The 21,899-nt window shown below is 38.8% G+C and overlaps 1 protein-coding gene across 2 annotated transcripts; it reads right to left on the bottom strand.

Moving 5' to 3' along the window:
• Positions 1–6,295: 6,295 nt before the first annotated feature.
• On the bottom strand, positions 6,296–15,371 carry LOC117299165. Of its 2 annotated transcripts, none has more exons than XM_033782630.1 (5): positions 15,180–15,371; positions 13,009–13,291; positions 12,168–12,380; positions 11,637–11,857; positions 6,296–7,779 (listed from the first exon to the last, which is right to left on the bottom strand). In XM_033782630.1, exons 1-5 carry the CDS (start codon positions 15,369–15,371, stop codon positions 7,534–7,536), a joined length of 1,155 nt encoding a protein of 384 aa, XP_033638521.1. In that variant the 3' UTR covers positions 6,296–7,533. The 2 variants fall into 2 exon arrangements, with proteins under 2 accessions (XP_033638521.1, XP_033638526.1); XM_033782635.1 differs by having other exon boundaries at positions 7,675–7,779; positions 11,603–11,857; positions 15,180–15,369.
• Between the last annotated feature and the right edge of the window lie 6,528 nt (positions 15,372–21,899).

Here is a 21,899-nt window from a genome sequence, read left to right as displayed (position 1 = left end):
TAGCGAAGGAGCACAAAATGGAAAATCTAGCTTGTTTGCAAAAAACTACACAACGTGGTGGTTCTATTTTTCAAACTGACACAGTTTGGATACCGTGGTTGAACAAAAAGAGTTACAGTATAGTGTAAGAATTGTTTAGTTGTTGTGTGATTGTGTCCGTGGGTGTGTGTGTGTGTGTTTGTTGAAACATAAACAAGAATTTGGTTGGAACCAATTCCTGTCAGCCGTTTTGGAGGGAAATTTCCCTCATTTCATGTGATTTTTATGGGTCCGTTTTTTAATATATACTTGTAATAACTAGTGGAAGTTTTCATAAAAAACTGCAGTAGAGAAACTAACAATAAGTACTCTAGGGGGTTCGGCCCAAACAATGATGTTGTCTAACGTCTGTTCCATCTCAATACTAACATCTTAAAAAATTTACCTTAAAAGGTACAAAAAAACACAAAGTCCACAGATTTACATTATGAAGATTATGATAGTAGAAAGCTTCCCTTGAAATTTTACTTCCTGAGGTGCTGTAGTTTTTGAGAAATGAGTAAAAGGAGTAATTTTCGTCTCAGTTTTAGCATGTAAAAACGTTTTAACCAGTTCTGCAATGGTTTTGGTTTAATATCATAACTGATTAAGGGGATTTTACATGCTAAAATCGTTTTGGTCTCATGAGACCAAAATGATTTTGTAACTTGTTTTACTCATTTCTCAAAAACTACACAACCTTAGTTAATAATATTCGAAGGGAATCTTTCCACTATCATTATCTTCAAACCCTGTAAGTTTAATGTAAATCTGTGGACATTTTGAAAAAGTACCCGAATCCTTTAAAAATCGTCCATCTCCTCAAACTAAAGTAAGATTGGCTTCAAAGATGCACTTCCCACATCTTGGGTGGAAAGTTTCTTTTGAATATAATGTTTAACAATAGGCTAATTTGATTTGTCAATCTCGTTAGTCTGAAAGCCAATCATGACCACCCATCAGGATGCGTGAACATGCACTAAATAGTACAATGGTCAATTGAAAACTGTGTAGTACTCATCTGCAAAACGTTTCCTCATTCCTCAAAGGACTCTCTAGGCAACATCCATCAAATTAAAGGAGTACGTTGCCTTAGATCGGTCGAGTTGGTCTTTGAAAAGCGTTTGTAACCGTTTGTTATAAAATGAATATGGTTAGAATACAATGATCCACACACATTTGCCTCGAAATTGCGTGGTTTTCATTTTACTTTGCGAACTAACACGGTCGGCCATTTGGTGGAGTCAGAAATTTGACTCCCATCAATGGCCGACCGTGTTTGTCGACGAGGTAAAAGGAAAACCGCGCAATTTCGAGTGATATACTTGTGTGGATCATTGGATTCTACTTTACAATTATCTTTCTAATCATATGCATTTTTATATATAAAAAAAAACGGTTACAAACGCTTTTCAAAGACCAACTCGACCGATCCAAGGCAACGTGTTCCTTTAATGTGTAGTCCTGAACAAAACGCTGACAAGGTAATTACTTAATAAGAGGACGGTGGTTTCTACACACCTGAGATTCTCTCCGAACATTACGGATGAGATAACAATAATAAGGTCTGACGGGAAAGAGGAAAAACTGCCGCTCGTTCAGTACGAAGGCCATCTAGCAAACCGGTGTGGCGGTTTCAACTTTCCGCCGTGTTCAGTTTTCCGAATGACCAAATACGGTAACATTACGTCATGCGATGCCTGCGCACAGCAAGCAAAAGTAGTAAATTTTTAGTGCTGTATTGAGTCATCCGTGTTACTCTCCGGTAGCTGTAGTAATGGCGGCGTCCACGAGTACAACGAGCGGCGAACGCGTGGATCGTATGAGAGAATTTGGTGTGGCACAAGCAGTGTGACCTGCTTACAGCTGTACGCATGAATACGTGTAAAGATGGGGCAAGAGAATGTGACTAAACAGAAAAGAATCGTAATAATAAACAATTTGGGGTCACTGAGAGAACTACAGTACTCGCCAGGGTACTCGCGGTTGTATTTTTGTCTGGCTACGTCACCCGGAAAACTGAACACGCCGGAAAGCTTAAACCGTTCCAACAACGTGGTGAGTGGCGGTTTCAGTCTTCCGCCGTGTTCAGTTTTCCGGGTGACGTAGCCAGACAAAAAACCGCCGTGAGTACCCTGGCAAGTACTGTAGTTCAGTGAAATAAAAACAAATAACTAAAAAAATAAAAAATAAAAAAAAAACGGTAATAAATAAATGTAATAAACTAAACCAGAATACTAAAAAATTCTTCTGATTCTCTGACGCTCGTTCGGTATAAATACAAGATAATTTGCTTGGTCTTCACACCAAATTCTCTCATACGATCCACGCGTTCGCCGCTCGTTGTACTCGTGGACGCCGCCATGACAGCTACCGGAGAGTAACACGGATGACTCAATACGGCACTAAAAATGGACTACTTTCGCTTGCTGTGCGCAGGCATCGCATGACGTAATGTTACCGTATTTGGTCACTCGGAAAACTGAACACGGCGGAAAGTTGAAACCGCCACACCGGATTGAACTGTGAAGCAATGTTAGTCAAGGATTTGTGATTCCATGTCCGGGCAGGTTTGTGACCTTATATCAATCTCATACAATATCTCGTACAACGTTTTGATTGGCGCAATGAGGGACGCACTGTTTCACTTGCCCGAACATTAACATTGATGGTTTACAGTCACCTTCTGGCCCGTGCAAGTCTTGCGAGTATTCAAACATCCACCACGGTCGATTGAACGTGTGAGGGAAATAGACTAACGGCCCCGAAGTTTGTAAAAACTGGAGATACTTGACGGTCGATCTCTCTTTGAGAATGTTTGTTATGGACAGTTTGGAAACCATGACTCGGGCTTGGGCTCCGACTTATGCTCTGGCTTACATAGGCTCCGTTCGACTGATGAAGACCCATAACAACGCACGTTTTCCCAAAATAAAAAAGAGGGGTCAAAGCTTTAGCCTATTAATGAGGAAGGGTGCTAACATTGCCTAATTTTACGGAGTTTCTAAGCACGTGAACTCGCAAACGCGTAGTTCGTTATGACAGGTAGGCATTAGGCCTAGCCTACTAGATTAAAGTAGGCCTAGTATGCCTACAGGTAACCTGAAAGGCCTTGTATAGACAGGTTCCCTGTTTTATATGTAGGGCCTTTTGAAACCCCTTTTGAAGATACACTAAACGTTATCTATTTAGGCAGCTTTTTGTTTGGGCAGACGAACATTGCAACCATCCCGTCACCATACTTTGTCAGTTCTTAGTGTGTTCTCACCGAATCAGACTTAACCTACCGTATTAATTAATACAGTGTTTAGCTACACTGGTTTTAGTGATGGAGCAAATAAGATGACGGCAACTACCACTGTATGAGGTTGTCAGACCATGGTAACAGATAGATAGATCAACATGTGTTGCCGAAGCTACACAATTAAAGCTTTCCCGGCTGTTTGACGAGTTTATTTCGACTGGCAATATCATTACTGGCGATTTATTTTAGCTTGACAGTTAAATAACAGCAGTATCACAAAGAAACTGTATTAAAACTGGATAACTGGGTACACGGTATTTAATGAGCGTGTGCAAATCAAATTGCTTAATTGTGATTTAGTCAGAATTTCCAATTTCTTTTGAAACATTTTAAGAAACCTTCAAATTTAACTTAACGATAAAATAAAGATACAAATGGAGGCACACATAGGTACCTATATTAACAGCTGCTTAACAAGAAAAACCTCCATAAATATATTATGATGAACAACTTATACAATGCGAAATAAACAAACATGCAGACTGCAAAATGATATGACAATTATTATGAGGAAATTATGAAATCACATTTCTTATTTTTTACGAAATATCTACAAGTGCGTCAGGGCACCGACCGGGAGGAAAAGTGTGATGATCCGCACAAAAATTCCTCGAAACTACATGGTTTTGTGGACAACAACATAAAAGGAAAAAAACGCAACTTCGAGGAATATTTGTGTGGGTCTTTATATGTTACTTTTAAAACAGCTTTCTAAACATATGCATTTTATTAAAAACAGTTTTCAAACGCTTTTATTTAGACCAACTCGCCCGAAAGAAGGCAACGTGTCCCTTTAATGGTGAGGTTTTGGTACGGCTAGATTAATGCATCAGCAGTAATCTTGTAACGTTCATCGCAGCTGCAAAACAAAATTCTGTTGAGAAAGTTTATTTTTCTGTATTAAAGACTTAGGATTGGTAAATTATTGAGAATAATTTTAGATAAGCATATACATGGCGCGACTGGCACTCATATTTACAAAACTTTGCTATTTACAGTGAAACAACTGTACATTATTCATTTTATTACGTGTTTTTTTAAAGCAAATTAGCTTTTTAATTAAAAAGATATGCAAAGACATTTAATCTATTTTATGACCAGAGACACTTAACCACATTTTGGTCATACCCCCTGACTCATTGGTCGTAGTATGATTCTTGTTTTGAATGGTTGACGACGAAACACCTGACCGCTGACCTAATTCCAACATATAACTAATGCGCAACATTTCAACACAACCAGAAGTGGGGCCATAACTCAAGAACTACACAACCGATTTTCGTTTTTTTTTTTAATGCTACCAACATTCTCTCAACACTGATCACAAACGTTACACAATGGTGACGTTACCTATCCAGAGCCAACATTGGTCCATGTCCCACGTCACCAACACAAGACGTTAATGTTTTCCCACTAATGTTGGCTCGACAGTGAGTGCCGGCGTTGAATCAATGTGGTAATGCCGACCTAGAGCCAACATTGGTCCGATATTGATGTCCCATTAAAACCAACATTGGTTCGATATTGATGTCCCATTAAAACCAACATTGGTTCGATATTGATGTCCCACTTAAAACCAACGTTGGCTCAACATTGAGTGCCAACGTGAAACCAATGTGGTAATGCCGACCTAGAGCCAACATTGGTTCTGCGTTTGAAACTAACACAATGCCGATATTGCTGTCCCACTATTAACCATTGTAGGCTCAACATTGATCGCAAAAAAACCCACAATGTGGTAATGCCGACATAGAGCTAACATTGGTACTACGTCGGAAACCAACATAATGCCGATATTGCTGTCCCACTAATAACCAACGTTGGCTCAACATTAAGTGTCAACGTAAAACCAATGTGGTAATGCCGACCTATAGCCAACATACGTTCTTCGTCAGATACCAACACAATGCCGAGTATTGTTTAATTACTAAAAACCAACGTTGGCTCAACATTGAGCGCCAGTGTAAAACCAACGTGATTCTGCCGACCTACAGCCAACGTTGGCCCAACGTCAGAAACAAACATAGTGCCAACGCCGATCATGGCGACGTAGTGCCAACATGGGGCCAACGCCAAAAGCTGACACAATACCAATGCCAACGGTGCCGACCAAACACCAACGTTGGCCCAATGTTAGTCTTGGTGCAAGACGTTTCTCGTTCCCTTTTCACGCACACCGCGGCCAATTCACCGACAGTGCGCGCACCGACTCACCTGACTTAGGCCGTGTCCGAAACGGCGACTTCGGCTACAGCTACGGCTAGATCGCGCGCGTCTGCTATTCTTCAACACTGGTAGACGCGCTGATCTAGACGTAGCTGTAGCCGAAGTCGTCGTTTCGGACACGGCCTTATAGTCCACTCACCTCCGGACTATAAGTCAGGTGAGTCGGTGCGCGCGCTGTCGGTGAATTGGCCGCGGTGTGCGTGAAAAGGGAACGAGAAACGTCTTGCACCAAGACTAGCCCAATGTATGAATGTTGTCTGGGATAAGTGCACTGTCGCAGAATACAATAACGAGATGGGATCTGGACTATTCCATTTCACGAGAGGCGAAACCGAATGAGAACACCTTCTGCGAAAATGCACAAAAACAAAAATGCAACGCAGAAACAGACTTGTCATGCGAAATAAGTATTCGCAACTAATACACAATAGATGCGGAAACTCTTCCACCCTACACTCGTATTCTCTTTAAACAAAACTAATGAAGGACGTGGACGACTCCACGTAAACTCCAATCTTGACACGACCTTGCCACATGTTGACAAATTGTCGGGAACGATTATTTTGGGAACAAGGGTAAAGAGCGTCCAATAATTATCTATAGGGGTTGCACATTACGTCATTGACCATCATCTTTGATGAATGGCCAATCAGCCAATGATAGCCTTTCACGCGTGCACGTTTCATCAAAGATGGCGGCCAGAGCAAGGGGTTTATTATAATTCTGGAAAGGCTTTGGAGTGTCACTGCAGTAATTGCAAAAATGATACTGCCACGGACGAGTGTTCGATCAACTAAATGATAAGGATATGCCTGTGCGATATAATAGTATTTTGTTCACTGTGGGTATAACTTGAATATTCAAAACGGCATTGTGACCTCGGGAAACATAATTTCTTCTCCTTTCCCAGGAGTGGTCGGTAACTTGTGATGGCGGAGATTCTATGTTGACGGTGCTGCTTAAGGAGTTGTTTGATGGTTTTAAAGACATTGGACACTATTGGTAATTGTCAAAGACCAGTCTTCTCACTGGGTTTCACTGAGAGGTCTACCCAGGGTAACGAATAAATGAATAACTAGAGTTCAAACGGTATAAGTTATTATTGCACTTTGACTTCCTTCCAGCTTCCGTCAACATAAATGAAAAACACATTAATTTTGAAAATAATTGATATGTACATTTTATGTACAGGAAACTTTTAATCATTCTAAATTTATGTGATATTCAACGAAAAGACATTGAATTTGACTTTTTGACTGACGCATGTTTCAAAGTTGCTCTGAAAGAGTGAAATATAATGACATTTACACCATGTTAACGGCGTAGAAACACGAGGTGGAGATTTGTAACTTCCCATTAGAAATATATCTATTAGATAATGAGTGCATCATAAAACTACAATATTTAATTGTCTATGTATGCACGTACACAATCTCTTTCAAGTTACACAAATTTTCTCTTTTCAATCTAAGTATGTATATGAACTGAAGGGTGGACTATTGTTGAGTGCGGATAATTTCAGAAATTACAGACAAATTAATGTTGGAGTGACATGTTTACTCTACATTTTCTCGTTCGACAACGTCAGTCTGCATTGTCTTCTTTGTTCATTTTGTTTTCTCTCTCAAGCTCCCTCAAGGTTAAAACATACAAAATCAAACAATAATGCACTGCAAAAACTGGGGTGTTAAAGTTAACAGAAGGGTTTCACAAGTTGCATCACGGTAGCTTCTGCCAACACCACATTATGCAATTTTTGATTATTTAGGGGTATTTATTGGGTGCAAAACCCTGTGTCAATACCACAGTTTTCACATCACCATTGTGTCAACACAGTTTTTTACAAAGCGAATATTGGGCTTATAAAAGATGATGTGAGTATTCACCTCGCTGCAATGTATGTACATTTTGATTCGCTATGTTTTCTTTTCTAAATGTATGCAAGGGCTGTACAGCTAAGTGTCAATTATTCAAATGATTATAACTCATGTGTATGTCTCTTGTGGTTTTTGCGCAGCTGTTCTTAGCCCGGGTGCGAATCTCTGCAGTTCCTTCATGAAACCTTTCATCAACGAGAGGGGAACATCAGGCTGGGCATGGACCTCCAGCAGGCTGCGGTTACCCCATGGAGGAAGGATGACACCCATGGACAACATCCGTGAATTTATGCCCAGAGTCAGGTGATCTCGAGCGTACCAATATTTGGAGCACATATCATCCTCGTAACACACCTGGCATATTCACAAATGACAAAACAATCTTACCTTAAATGTTTTGTACGAAGGATTGATAGAGATGGCAAAATAGTAGAAGATGATGCTCATGTTTTGTGTGATAAACCATAAACCCCAAATAACAAACTTGTGAAAGTTTGGCTTAACTAATCGGCTGTGTGATGAGTCAAGATAAAATAAAGAAAGATCATGCACAAATGCCAGCATGTTGTGAACGCATTGTCCTTAATTTTGGTAGTAACAACCGAACTCGGTTTTCATATAAAATTTCATCAAAAATTACTTATTCATAACATTCGCCAAATCCAGGGCAATGTGTACTGTCATTAGGGACCGATTTATGCAACGTTACATGTTAAATGTTAAATGTTAAACAAAACATAATAATAAAACAACTGTTCATGTTTCCATCATGGTTTATTGGACTTGAAATCATAGTTTTTCTGTTAAGCAAATAACGAGCGTTTTCGGAAATTTGAAGGGTGTGGATACATGTAGATATATCATGACAAAAAATGCTTCACGGTGGAGACTCGACTTGATGTATTTCATTAAAACTGCTCAGATACAATCAATGTAAATTTTGCCAACCAAGTGATGTTAGTTTGATTTTTATCTTTTTAATTATTTCACTCTGGGGACTTAGAAAGTCATTGGGTCACCCAGAATTAATGGAACTACAACACTGTCTTCTAATCATTGTTCTTATGACAGTTATATTAACGAAGACCTTCTCTGAAGCATCTTCCTTACATTTAACTCCGTCGGGATCTAAGATTCCTAAAAAGACGGCGGACAGTTCCCTGTCCAAGTTGCGAATCCGTAATAACGGATTATGAATCCGTAATAACGGATTGCTAATCCGTAATAACGGATTTGAAATTTATTTTTTACTGGCGCTAATGGGCTTCCGTACATTCCTGTATGATATCTTTGATTGATATGTTAAATTCAAACTAATATTTTTTAAGCACAAAATAATATTAGATGAATGCAAACTGAACCGATGCTTAGGCCTACAGTAAGACGCTATAAGGAAAAGCAGCCACACTTTGTAGAGCATACTTGTTGATTATGACTAATAAATAAAACAGCAAAAGATTTGATTGTGTGTGTCAAAAACTGAGAGATAAAAACGCTTTTAATTAGACTGCAGCTGAAATCAATGAATAGAGGACAGACGCGTGACATTTGTAAATCACTTGTAAATAACCACAAAAAAGTACTCGTCCAGGAAATGTGTTTCACAAAGAAATCCGCAAAGATTTTGCAAACCACACCTTGTCTATGTGCATCCCTGCGGAGACACCTTTCGTTCCCTCACTTGTCTGGTTTAAGAACCTCTGAATCTGAATCTGAATTATATAGTCGGCAAAACATCCTTTCAGGAAACATCACACCAACTTTTGTTTAGCTTGCGCGTCGCGTGGGTGGGGGGCGATCATTTTGCTTCGTATAGGGTAAGTAGTTCTTGCCTAAATGCAGAGTGCGAAAGTGGGATGCCATCTATAATTTTACGTGGGAGGCTGTTCCAATCTTTGATTGTTCTTGGGAAGAAGCTGTTGTCGAAAATTCTAGTTCTGGACCTGGTGCGTATCTGCATAAGTTTTTGTTAATGACCTCACATACAATTTGTACACAAAACTCCTTGTGGAGCACCCCAGGGCCCAATTTGATGCTTAAGCAGAAAATATTGCTTAATAACTCTCTGCTAAGCAGAAATGAGCAAGATACCAATCATGTGACATGGATATATCTGCTGATAACCTTTAACTGGTAAGCTTAATTTTGTTGTGCTTAGCATCTTTTTGTGCTTAAGCAGCTCTATGAATCTGTGCCTGTGCCAAGTCCTTAAAATTCTCCTATGGATACATCTTATGTTCTATTTCCTGTTTTCTTCGCAGTCTCCTTAAAGTAGTGAATAATACATAAAGTCAAGCTTTCCGGAAGCTTTCCTACACCACCTTTGGGAACCTTCTTTTGTTTAATCAAGGATGTAGGCCTTACGTTTCTACTAAAAATGGCACTTATTTCTTAAAAAAAAACACATTACTGGCACAAGTTCTATTGTTGTCGAAAAATGGTTCAAGGTTTAATGGTTTTATTTGTGATGTTTGTTTAAATGGTGAGAGTAGAGTTTGACACTACTTCTAAACACTGACATATTTTTTTAGCAGAAATCTCCTGGGAAATTTGCATTGAAAAAAAAAATGGAAACGTGTCGAAAATTTCATTCTCTTCGTTTGAAGTTTAAGATCTTTGCATGGCTACAGGCGTCGTGCTCAGTTTGATATACACACCATACAGTAATGTAAAGCATTTGATCTGCGTTGGATTGCCTCTCTTTTGAGCTTTTAATTGTTGTTGTCTCTTTTTCTAATTTCCATGGTTATTCTCTGCATTTCAAACATTGTAATGTATATTTCCATTGACTTCATAGATTTGCTCCTCTCTCTTTGTCATAATGTGTATCGTTTTTTTTTAAATGGTTTTATATTTTAATTGTACATTGTCATGCGCCTTTGAACATTTTATATATTTTTTAATGGCGCATTATAAAAAAAAAATTCCCCCAATTATTATTATTAGTAGTAGGCCTATATCTGTATATAGAGGTGAAATCTTTTTTTCAAAGCGACTGCCTTGATGAGCAAATCTTCCGAACAGAAGTTGAAATACTTCGTTAGCAGACAGCAGTACAGACTATATGTTTCCCCTGGGTATACAAAGTGCATTGATTTAAAAACTAATTAATTCGTATGACTGGCTCTCCTGTCTCGTATATAAAGCTTGATTGTATACACTGACTATCATTATTGGATTAATGCCATCATAACAAGGAGAGGGATGACTGGCTCTCCCGTCTCGTATATAAAGCTTGATTGTATACACTGACTATCATTATTGGATTAATGCCATCATAACAAGGAGAGGGACGGAAGAAGCTAATAAACGATAACGTGATACGTAATCCTTGAATTTACGGTCTTGTTTCCACGCACCTGTGTTACAGAAGTAACAGTAGTGACCCTTGAGTAAATTTATGTTGACTGAAAAGAAGAACCTATTTGCAAATCAATGAAAACCTCAGGGGACAGTGTTGTAGTCGAGACCTCCCCTCGGACTGCAAAATGTCTCCACTCGGAGGGCTGTTCTCCCCCTCGAAAGGGCTGCTCGCGGTCTTGGTCTCTAAGTCCGACACCGTGACGAAGGGGGAGACCTCCCCATCCGAGACCGAGGCATTTTGCAGTCCGAAGGGAAGACCTACAACACTGTCAGGGGTTTCCCCCGTGTAGCCTATGGAGTTGACTGTTTCATAAGCCATCGTTTACTTCTTTTATTTACGTAGGGCCTAAACTTATTATTTCTTGTAAACAGTTTATGCTGAGACCTACCACCCCGTTAATTCCCCGGGGTCGGAATTTACTCCGAATCACGTTGACCCATTTCTGTCTGTCTGTATGGCTTGTTTCTCGGAATGTTTTTTTTTTCTCTGTTCAGTGATCCCCGATCCCCCCATGTTTTATTTTCTTGTGAACTTTACTAATATTTTTGATTTTAGCATGTTTTGGTGTAATTTTAAAATTGCTTGCTGTAATGTTGCCTGACATATTTTATAATTCTATGCAAGTTTAATTTTAGAAAATACACACTGGGTGCGTTCGTTTAGCTTCCCTGGGTCAACCCCGGTGTGTGGCGGGTTTTTTCCCAGGACGAACGTGGGTAATTATCTGCACACGTTTGTCCTGGAAAAAAAAAACGCCACACACCGGAGTCGACCCAGGGGAGCTAAACGAACGCACCCATTCTTTCACAACACCTTTTAATGAATGTATTGAAAGTATTGCATTTACCCGACAGCACACCAGCGGAAGACAGCAGAATAACTTTTGACCGAGGATGTTGGTAACCGAACTGGTTCCCATCGCAGCGAGTAGCTCAACATTGCGGAAGTGCGTCAGGGGAATAGACTGGAAGTGCACCATATCTTGGCTGGTCGCTCTTAGTTGGTACCCGACAGGCTTTGGGGTATCCCTACCAGTCGTGAAGGTTGTAAACCGTTTCAAAGATGTACCTTTTGGGAAAACAAAAATTTGATATAAGTGATTTTTATATACCCTTGTCGTTGCTCGGTAATACATTTAGTTTTTGGATCCGTTTTGTTGTTTTAAATCATATGTCATCAAAGTTACCTCTCCAATGTCTCTAACAATATAGAGCATTTCGAGGGCCAACAATGTATTAATTAGGCCGACGCTGTTATCTCTTTATTTGGTGGGAGTGCTCTCAGACACTATATTAACCCCTAAAATGGCGTAGCCTAGATTATTGTGATGATGCGGTCGGGCGAAGTGGGTAAAAAAAAAAGAAGAAGTAGGACTCACTCTTTTGCTTCTCAGCCGAGAAGAGTATCAATCGATGATTGGTCAGGAACGCCCTGCCCGTCAGCATGTGTCTCTTTACGGGGGGTCTGAGGGCCTTATGGGTGCCCCACCGGTGGGGTTCCGGCACCCACTCCTCACAAACATGAAAGATGACATTATTGAAGGGCAAGGACTGACCATGGAGAAGGAAACACTCGTCTGGATGAAGAAGATCTGGGAATGGAAGAAAGGAAGTTCAAGAAATTAATGCGGTATGGGAATGTGTTAATGATGTCTCCCAAAATGCCACCATTTTAACATGAAAGTTACGTTTACATATAGTTTTTAACTATTATACTTGTATTTAGTGTATTAATTTTTTTCTTTTCTAAAATTAATGTTAAAGGAACACGTTGCCTTGGATCGGACGAGTTGGTCTATAAAAAGTGTTTGAAACCGTTTGTTATGAAATGCAAATGGTTATAACCATATGCATTTCATAACAAACGGTTTAGAAAGATGTTTTAAAAGTAAAATATAATGATCCACACAAGTATCACTCAAAATTGCACGGTTTTCTATTTACGGGAGTCAAAAAATTGACTCCCATAAATGGCCGACCGTGTTAGTCGACGATTGAAACGTCTAATTATAGTGTATTTTTTCGCGAAATGAATAGGGTGTTACTAACTTTGGCAACTCAGCAAAGTTTTAACTTTGAATCATGAAATTGAACTTTACGTAAAGGTGTTATTTTTTCCTTAATTCCTTGCTTTGTCACATACACAATAGAGTTATTTTAACACTGAATTCTGTAATTTTATGGGCCCTGAGGCACTGAATTTTCTCTCATGGTGTATACCTGTGAGGAACTCCCCATAAGACACAGCCTCCTGCATCCAACCTCTGTCCTCCTCCATCTCCTTAGCACTCCTCTCCAGCTCCGTGGTAACAGCAAACTTTAGCTTCCCATTACTGGTGTGCGTCGTGGAGATTTCCTCGAAGACTTCCCTGGAGGCGGGGTCCAACTGCTGAGGGATCCAGGAGAGGGGGACGGGCTGGCGGTTTACTGGCGTAGAGGGCTTTATGGAGGTCTGCCATCGGTCAACTTTGGGGACTCGGGTCATTTGATGTGCAGTGATTAACTGTTGGGAACAAGTTCACGGAAATTTAAAAGTGGAGTCTATTTTTGTTTCAGTGTCACACGTGGGTGTTATTCCAGCTTTATGGGCAGTGCCCACAATGTGAATTTATCGACACCGTTGTATCCCCTTGAGCACATTCAGAGAGTGTGATACTCGCTGTCAAGCCTTGTAGGGTTTGTTCTAAAAACATAACAATAATTGACCCAAAATGTTACCAGAGACCAGGGCCCAATTTCATGTCTCTGCTTACCGTAAGCACAGGTGCTCTGTGCTTACGGCAAGCGTATTTCACGGGTTAGCGGCGAATTTGGGCTTCTGCGCGTGCGTACTTCACGTTACTAGGCATTCTACGCTTACAAGGCTAGCGCAGAAATTCAGCGCTTGCACGTAAGCGGGGAATCGCGATCGTAAGCGCAGAATTCGGCGGTAAGCAGAGCCATGAAATTGGGCCCGTGCTTATTGCATTTGTCTGTGTGATTTGCAATTGTTATTTCTATTTTATTGACTGCACCATTGTAAAAGTTTTCGGAACACACGAACAAACCGAATTGTTGAAGCTTATCTCACATCGAGGCGAGGGAACAAAATCAAAACAATAGTCTTTATAGATTACATTCACTAAACAACATTGATGCTTTAAATTGTGCACACAAAAACGTGACGATTGCCGACAAATGACACATCATTCAACTCTATTCCTAGTCGGTGAATCTGTCATCATTTTGACAAGTTTGAAGGTTGTCATAAATCAATTAGATACTGCATTGTTGAGTCTCGCCTCGTAAACAAAAACATTAACAACGAATTATTGTGCTTTTTATTCGTTTGTTTGCTTTGATGTATGGTTACTTTACAATATAAATAACCATGTATAATGTTATCACGTGCCAGCATGCAAAACTATAGTGCACGATTAATGGCCCTATACCATCGCAGTGGTCCACCGTTTCCGAGAGTTACGTTCGAACCCAGAATCAACCCATGTGCTGTGAAATTAAACATTTCACCCGTTTTTATCACAGTTTGGAATGAAACTTCAAAACCTGTTTCTCTTTGCTCAGGATAGCACCTTGAGGCACCCTATTGTTGGACGTGTGCCATAGACTCCAATATTACTAAATTAGGCCTAATGGTAAATCTCGGTAAATGGTATAAGTTTGGAAACTTCGGTATTCCGAAGCCTTGGTTCGTTTATTATTAAAACGATGCCTTTGCAAATAATCAAATCTTATGAAAAGTAAACAGGAAAAAGATCGAACGATATAAAGATATATATTTTTGAACAATTCCCCTATAAATAAATCTGCCAGGAACTGATGAAGAAAAATCAAGTAATAAACCACAAGGGAAACTGACTATAGGCAAACTAAAAATAATTTTGCGTGAAATAATTGTGCATTAAACAAAAACAAAACTACTAGGGCGGGGTTTGAACCAGCGACCTCTGGATTAAAGATGATGGTGTTCTTCAACATATCCAGCCCAAATGACGTCGATCTTGCTATTTTGTTAATGTTCGGGTGTGTCAGAACCCCTTCAACCATACATGCCTCGAAGCCTGTGGTGACCTGGGCCCGGCCCACTTTCATAAAGCTGTTAGCAGATAGTTCAGCTTCGCAAATTATATTTTCAAGCAAGAATTGAATAGGGTACAAGTTTAGCAATGTAAACTGAATTTGGTATTTTAGCTGGTAACCGCTGCTAATCAATATTATTTCTGTGCTGCCACAACAATGTAAACTTAAGTAGTTTTGGCTGATAACACGTTTCTGTTATGTAATGTTTTTGTGTGTGCTTAACAAGTTGTTGTGCTTACAGGCTTTATACAATGTTGCACAGGTTATAAACTTCTGAGCGTGTATATAGGCCTACGTTGGGTACTATTTACCTCTTGTTCATCCAGCTTGCTGCCTCCATTACGGCCCCTGTCCGGTTCCGTCGAAGCCGTCTCCGTGGAGTGAATACTCCCGGCTTCATTAAGTCTTGACATCGGCATGGCTTTATCACTACTCGTTGACACACTACTCTCAGCAATAGATGCGTGTCGACTGGTTCCAAACCCTTTCGATACCATAGACATTGTTAATATGTTACCACTAAGTCACCTTCAATAGACAAAGGACCACATTGGGATCGAAGCTATTTTTAAATTGACACAATACAACCACCTTTCAAAATGTATAAAGTTGTTCTGTGACGCCTTCCAGCCAAGAATGCAGACGCGAGAGTTTGACAATTCCAGCATCAACGATACACAGGGAATTACAGTGGCGACCAACACACCTGTTGCACATTTCTACAGCCTTCAAATAATTCCAAGCAAAGGCGGGAAAACAATGCCACGAGACAATGCCTTGAACACCCAGCAGGGTGGATACGTGCGCATTACAAGTCTTATTATTATTATTATTTTTATTATTATTATTATTATTGTTATTATTAATGCCTCCCTGGATAACGATTTCTATTGTTTGTTCATTGGTTTTGTTTTACCATTATAAATGGTGTGTAATGGCCGTGACATTCTCCCATTATCATGGGTAGTGTGGAGAATTAGACACCAAATTAGGATGAATCAATTATTGGAACTAAATTTAGATTTTGGTCATTTGGCAAATAACCATCGCCATCAGAAATGGCTAATGGTAAACAACTCATATAATTTTTCTGAGAATTATTTCAAAGTCAAGTTCAGTTTTACGCTGCCGTCACTTTCAACAGAAACACCATTGAGTGCTTATAAAGTCAAACAAAATAATTACAAGTCTAAAACACGATAAAGTTGTGTCAAACAATTCCATTTTCCAATGACATCACGATTGAAACATACCAATCTGAATATTTTTTTTACGGACTTGTATAGTTCATTCTCAGTGAGTTTTGATAAATATTCAATTGACTGACGCAGAATTCTTCGTTGGAATGCACAAACTCATTTCTGTATTGATTGTTTTGTTTGTTGGTATCCAATGACGTCATGTTTCAAATTTTGCTCTGAAAGTGTACGCAATAAAATAGAATTGTACATAATTTTTAACATGAGGTGAGAGACACTATTGTTTCTCCCGCATTCGTAAGGAATGTATCTATTGGGAAATGAGTGGTCCACAACACAGATTTTGGACATTGAATTTCCTAGCTCTTTCAGGTTTCGTACCGAAATGGTGCAGCATTTATCATGGATGTTCTCCTTTTTTGTTTTGCTTGTTTGTTTGTTTGTTTGCATTAGGAACCTACATGACAAGATGGCGTGGCTTTTGCTCATTGTATGCTGCCATGCTTTCCCAACCCAACCACTTGCCAACCATGAACCATGACTCACTTTTAACATGCATAAAAATGAAACAACTCCAGAAGATACGCAAATAAACCAAATGTCACGAAATGTCATGAAAGAAATGCTTTGCTGTCCGACGACGGCACATTTTTGACAACTTTTTTTTTTTTTTTTTTTTTTATATCCCGGGGGATAATGGTTTATTCACAACATTTCACAAAAAGTACATCAGATCGTCAAAACAAACATACAGTATACTATTAGTGAAAGCAAGACACAGCGTATTTAAAGAGAGATAACCCTTAGAGCATTAATCTTGGAAAAGAACAGAATAGTGATCCCATTTATAATAGAAACTGGCCAACTTATTGTTACAGGTGGAAATAAATTTTTCCATGGCGTAATAATTTTTGAGTTCTGTTTTGAATACTAAGAAGGATGGTTTGTTCTTGGACATTTTCATTTTGTAGATATGAAAACGGCAAATTAATAAAATAAGGTTAGCAGCTTTACACTTAAAGTCTGTTTTGCCAAATAAAAATGTTTCATGGTCAAGGATGATGTTACGCTTAGTCTTGTAATTAATCCATGAAGCAACTGCTGTCCAAAAAGAAATTGTAGCGGCACATGAGCAAAACAAATGAATAAGAGTCTCCTCCTGGCTATTACAAAAAGTACATAAATTAGAGTCCAGCTTTTTGATTTTGAAAAGAAAACTGTTTGTACCTAGAATTCTATGAATAAGTCTATACTGGAACCATCTTAGTCTAGTGTCTATTGTGCAGTTGAAAGGAATATTGAAAATTAACGACCATTTAGAAAAACTATTATCTATTTGCAAACTAAAGTTCCACTTAGAAATAAATGTATAGGTGGTTTTCCTGGAGGAGGTCAAGACCTTTAGGATTCTGCTGGAGCCTTTTTTGTCCCTCAAAAGGGTCTTGAAATTGAATGGAATAAAAGGAAGTTGAACAGTACCTTCCGTAAAAGACAGAATGTTTGGAAAAGCAGACTTAATGGCCCTGACCACACCCCCATGTTCCAGAAAATTAGTTTTAATGTGAAATTTATTTCTGAAATCATTGAAGGACAAACAATTCCCGGCATCATCAACAAGGTTATGAATATAATTGACTCCTGCCGACTCCCAATGTTTGAAATAGATGCATTTTTTATCCACCTTAATTTTGTCATTGTGCCACAGAGAATTGGTCAATATTTCTTCAGCGGTCTCTGGGCTGTGTGCCATGGTGAATTTTGACCAGGATGAAAAGACATTTCTCCAAAAATGGTTCCCGTACAAAGTTTGTTTATGTGCATAAAGTAATTTCAGGGAACCACCTTCAAAACTGGACAATCCAGAAATGCCCATAATCTTTTGGAATAAATGGACCCAACTACAACCATTGTCAGAAATTAGGAGTCTGCGGAGCCAAGTTATTTTAAGGGCGTTCATATATTCACGAACATCTATCATACGGAGCCCACCTTGGCTGTAATCTTGAACCATTTGATTTCTGCATACCCGGTCATGTCCCCTCCAAATAAATTTAAATAACATAGAGTTCAGTTCGTTAACAGTACTAACAGGTGGATTAGGGATGGTTAAAATAAGAAAGGTAAGCTTAGACAAAAGCAAAGATTTGGCAACAGTGATTCGGCCAAGCACCGTGAGATTCCTTTTGGACCAACTCGAAATCAGGTTACGCAAAGAAAGAATAGTCGTGTTGTAGTTCAGTAGAACCATAGAATGCAGATCTATGGAAAACTGAATACCAAGTATTTTAAAGGTTTCTAAAGGTTCCACCCAATGGGCATTGATCTCTTTGCATATCTTGCTATCTTGCCCTTTTTTTTACCCTATCCAAACCACATTAGTTTTGTCTACATTGACTTTAAGTCCGGAAATGTTGGCAAATGCGTCAAGGATATTAAATGCAGCAAGCATAGATTTAGCGGAACCATCAAGAAATAAAACAGTGTCATCGGCATACTGGGATAAACGAAACTCTTTACCGGCTACCTGAATACCTTTTAAATCTTCATCATTATCTATCATCCTAGCAAGAACTTCAACACACATAATAAATAAATAGGGGCTTAGACCGTCACCTTGCCTGCAGCCCCGTTCTATATTAAATGATTCAGAAAGAAAACCGTTCACCAGAATCGAAGACGAGGCCTGGTTATAGAAGAGGTTGATCCACTGTTTTATTGATGCACCAAAGTTGAATTTATCAAGAACTTTGAGGATAAACTCATGTCATAGTGAATCGAAAGCTTTTTCAAAGTCAATGGAAATTAATTGACCAGGAATGTTATTCGAATCGGTGACATCAAGTAAGTCATACATCAAACGAATATTTTCACCAATGAACCGACCTGACATAAAACCTTTTTGACGCTCATTAATAATGATGGGTAGACAAGTTTTCAGTCTCTCAGCAATACATGCCGACGCAACTTTATATGATGTGTTTAGCAGAGAAATAGGACGCCAATTTTTTAAAAACTGCCGGGGTTTGTCCCCTTTTGGTAACAAAGTGATAATGCCGTATTTCTGAGTGACTGACAACTTGCCCGAGAAATAAGCAAAGTTGAGTGAGCGTAAGAGGAACCACGATAAATCAGGCGAAAAGAATTTGTAAAATTCAAAACTGAACCCATCGGAACCTGGGGATTTAGCATTCTTACTATTTTTAAAGCTTGCATAAGTTCTACATGCGACAAAGGGCCTTCCAGATTATCCCGCATTGTGTCTGTAAGAATGGGAGCATTGGCTTTCTCGAAAATAGAATTTAAATCAGCCAAGTTATTAACCTTCCGATGAGAATACAGACTTTTGTAGAAATTCCTGGCTTCTGAAAGAATTTCTTTAGATTTGGTCAATCTGGAATCTGCATCAATTTGACAACCTGCTGTGATTCCTCTCGTGACTGTATTTGTAGGCCAGATAGAACGATAGATTTCCAAAAGAGTTGCATTTATTTGGGATTTCCATAGATAATTCCTGAAGGTTGTGTTTGCAATGGATTGATGCTGGCATTTGGATGGATTTACCGTTGCTAAAGTGATGTTCTAAATTGCCTTGCCTTCGTTGATTGGCCAAGATATTAGATGTTGATGTTGATGTTTTTGCTGATGTTGTTTCCAAACTTCATTGACAATTTGTTTTTGCAATGATCTTTTTATTTTTAGACCTTTTGTTTCTGTGTATATAATCAGCTAAATCTTATTTAATGAAGTCTAAATTTCAAAGCAAGGCTGAATTCTCGTCCCTCTGTTTGTCGTTTACTCCTTCCATTATTCAAACGGTTCTCGTTATTATTATTTTTTAGAAAATATATTGCAAAGACCAGGAAAGTTTTTCTGCATAATGTGCATCAAGTCTCTACAATAGCTGTTCTCACGTGAGACAAAAGATGAGAGGTTTCTCATGAATTAAAGGATTTGGGTACTTTTTGTAACACAAAACACAATGTCCACAGATTTACATTAAACTTACACCGTTTGAAGATAATGATGGAAGAAAGCGTACCTTAAAATATTAGAAGCTGAGGTGCAGTAGTTTTTAAGAAAAGAGTAGAAAATGTCATGAAAATACGTTTTTACATGCACAAAAATAATGTTCGTCTCATATTCAGTGAGACGAAAATTATTTTCATGGCATTGTTTTACTCATTTCTCAAAAACTACAGCACCTCAGCAAGTATTATTTCCAGGGAAGCTTTCTACTATCATTATCTTCAAACTGTGTAAGTTTAGTGTAAATCTGTGGACATTGTGTTTTTTGTCCTACAAAAAGTACATATACCCTTTAAGTGTTCAAGGAGACCAAGAAAAAAACAACCCTAAAAACTTATATTGAATTAATTGTGTTGGGGCATCAAGATACAAAGAGAGTGTATGTTGAAATATCGAAGAGTTCCTCTTACAAGCAGTGCAGTTTGTTGTCTCAAAGGTGCATTATGTACAATATGCTTTCTCTATGCGTTATGGGCGCCTTTTTAACAACAGGAAAGAGTGTATAAACCATATTCTTAAACCCAGTTTTGCCGACATAGCTTGGTCAACTTGCAATAATAAAGAGATATTTTAAAAAGAAAGAGCATATCTTATGGTAATTACTTGCAGCTGTAGTCAATGCATAACATTTGAGAAACAATTCTTTCTTCAAAAAAATGTGAAGACTGTGAGAGAGAGAGAGATATACTAAACAAGTTCAATCTGAGAAACATTTCTGTATGAAACGTTTTTAGATTGTAATTCTTCCTGCGTATACATCTTAAAATAGCTACTACCCGTGACCTTTTGAAGCAAAAGTGAGGGGTTGGTTTTATATTTACATCTAATTAAGATTAAAATAATCTATCGGTTCCAAAAACCAAAGGTATACTTTGTATTTAAGGGGAATACGAACGCCTACAATTAGGCCAACAGGTAGGCCGTTAATGTAGAAAACCGTTCTTTGCAGTCCGTGTATATTAATACATGCATTGTTCAAAGTCTACCAAAGATAACGGGCTATTTTAGTGGGAACCAGCAGAAAACTGATCAAAATGCCAATGTAAATAATACTGTGACAACTTGATACCACACTCTGTTTATTTCAAAAAGAGAGGTCGATCTCAACCCGGGTCACCATTGAATTGGTGTGCTGTTCTTGAATGAATGATGGAGTCGTCTGATCTAGCTTGCAATACATTTGGGAGGATTACCGCCTGGCTTGGAGAATATGAAAGGAGTATATTGGGCTGCCTTGCTATCATGATGATAGCACTTGGTCTGCTAGTATTACTTGATAACCAGAATCCCAATTGTGGACGGTACAGTATTATAGACCATTTTCGAGTCCACGGTTTCGGCTTTGGATTCGGCTTCAGGCTCCGTTCTCTCGTCTGAAGTCCTGAGCACGTACGCAAAGCATGCACAATTCAAAACAACCGCGGGGCTAAGCTACTATATAAAAATAGCCTGAGCCGAATCGGGAGCCGAAGTCGTGGTTACTAAAAGGGCCATAGCTATAGATTTGATGCTTCCAATAAGACAAGTATTTTTTATAACATAACAACTTTTGAAGGAACGGGATTTTGAATCATACTTTTTAAACACTTTTAAATAGGGACCTACATTTTTGTTGAGTAGTATCAGAAAATAATTCAACGCGAACATACTGATTCGTTGGGGCCTAACCTACAATATGAGAATAATGAGACTATATAAGGCATAATGCAATGTACATTGTCTTTCTTTCTACATAGATACATCGCAACCAAGAATAATCCCAAGCAACGTCTGATTGATAACAGGCTAGCCGCCATCTTGACTTAT

Source organism: Asterias rubens, chromosome 1 (assembly GCF_902459465.1).
Source record: "Asterias rubens chromosome 1, eAstRub1.3, whole genome shotgun sequence".
In the NCBI taxonomy this organism is placed as follows: Eukaryota; Metazoa; Echinodermata; class Asteroidea; order Forcipulatida; family Asteriidae; genus Asterias; species Asterias rubens.
This window is presented reverse-complemented; position numbering and strand designations above follow the sequence as displayed.

Excerpts from the sequence above, each read along its gene's own strand:
- LOC117299165 (XM_033782630.1), bottom strand. The coding sequence starts at position 15,371 with ATGTCTATGGTATCGAAAGGGTTTGGAACCAGTCGACACGCATCTATT. Across the intron at positions 13,292-15,179 it reads GCAAGCTGGATGAACAAGAG|TTAATCACTGCACATCAAAT; the intron begins GTAAATAGTACC and ends TGTTCCCAACAG. Across the intron at positions 11,858-12,167 it reads CTCGGCTGAGAAGCAAAAGA|GTACATCTTTGAAACGGTTT; the intron begins GTGAGTCCTACT and ends TTTTCCCAAAAG.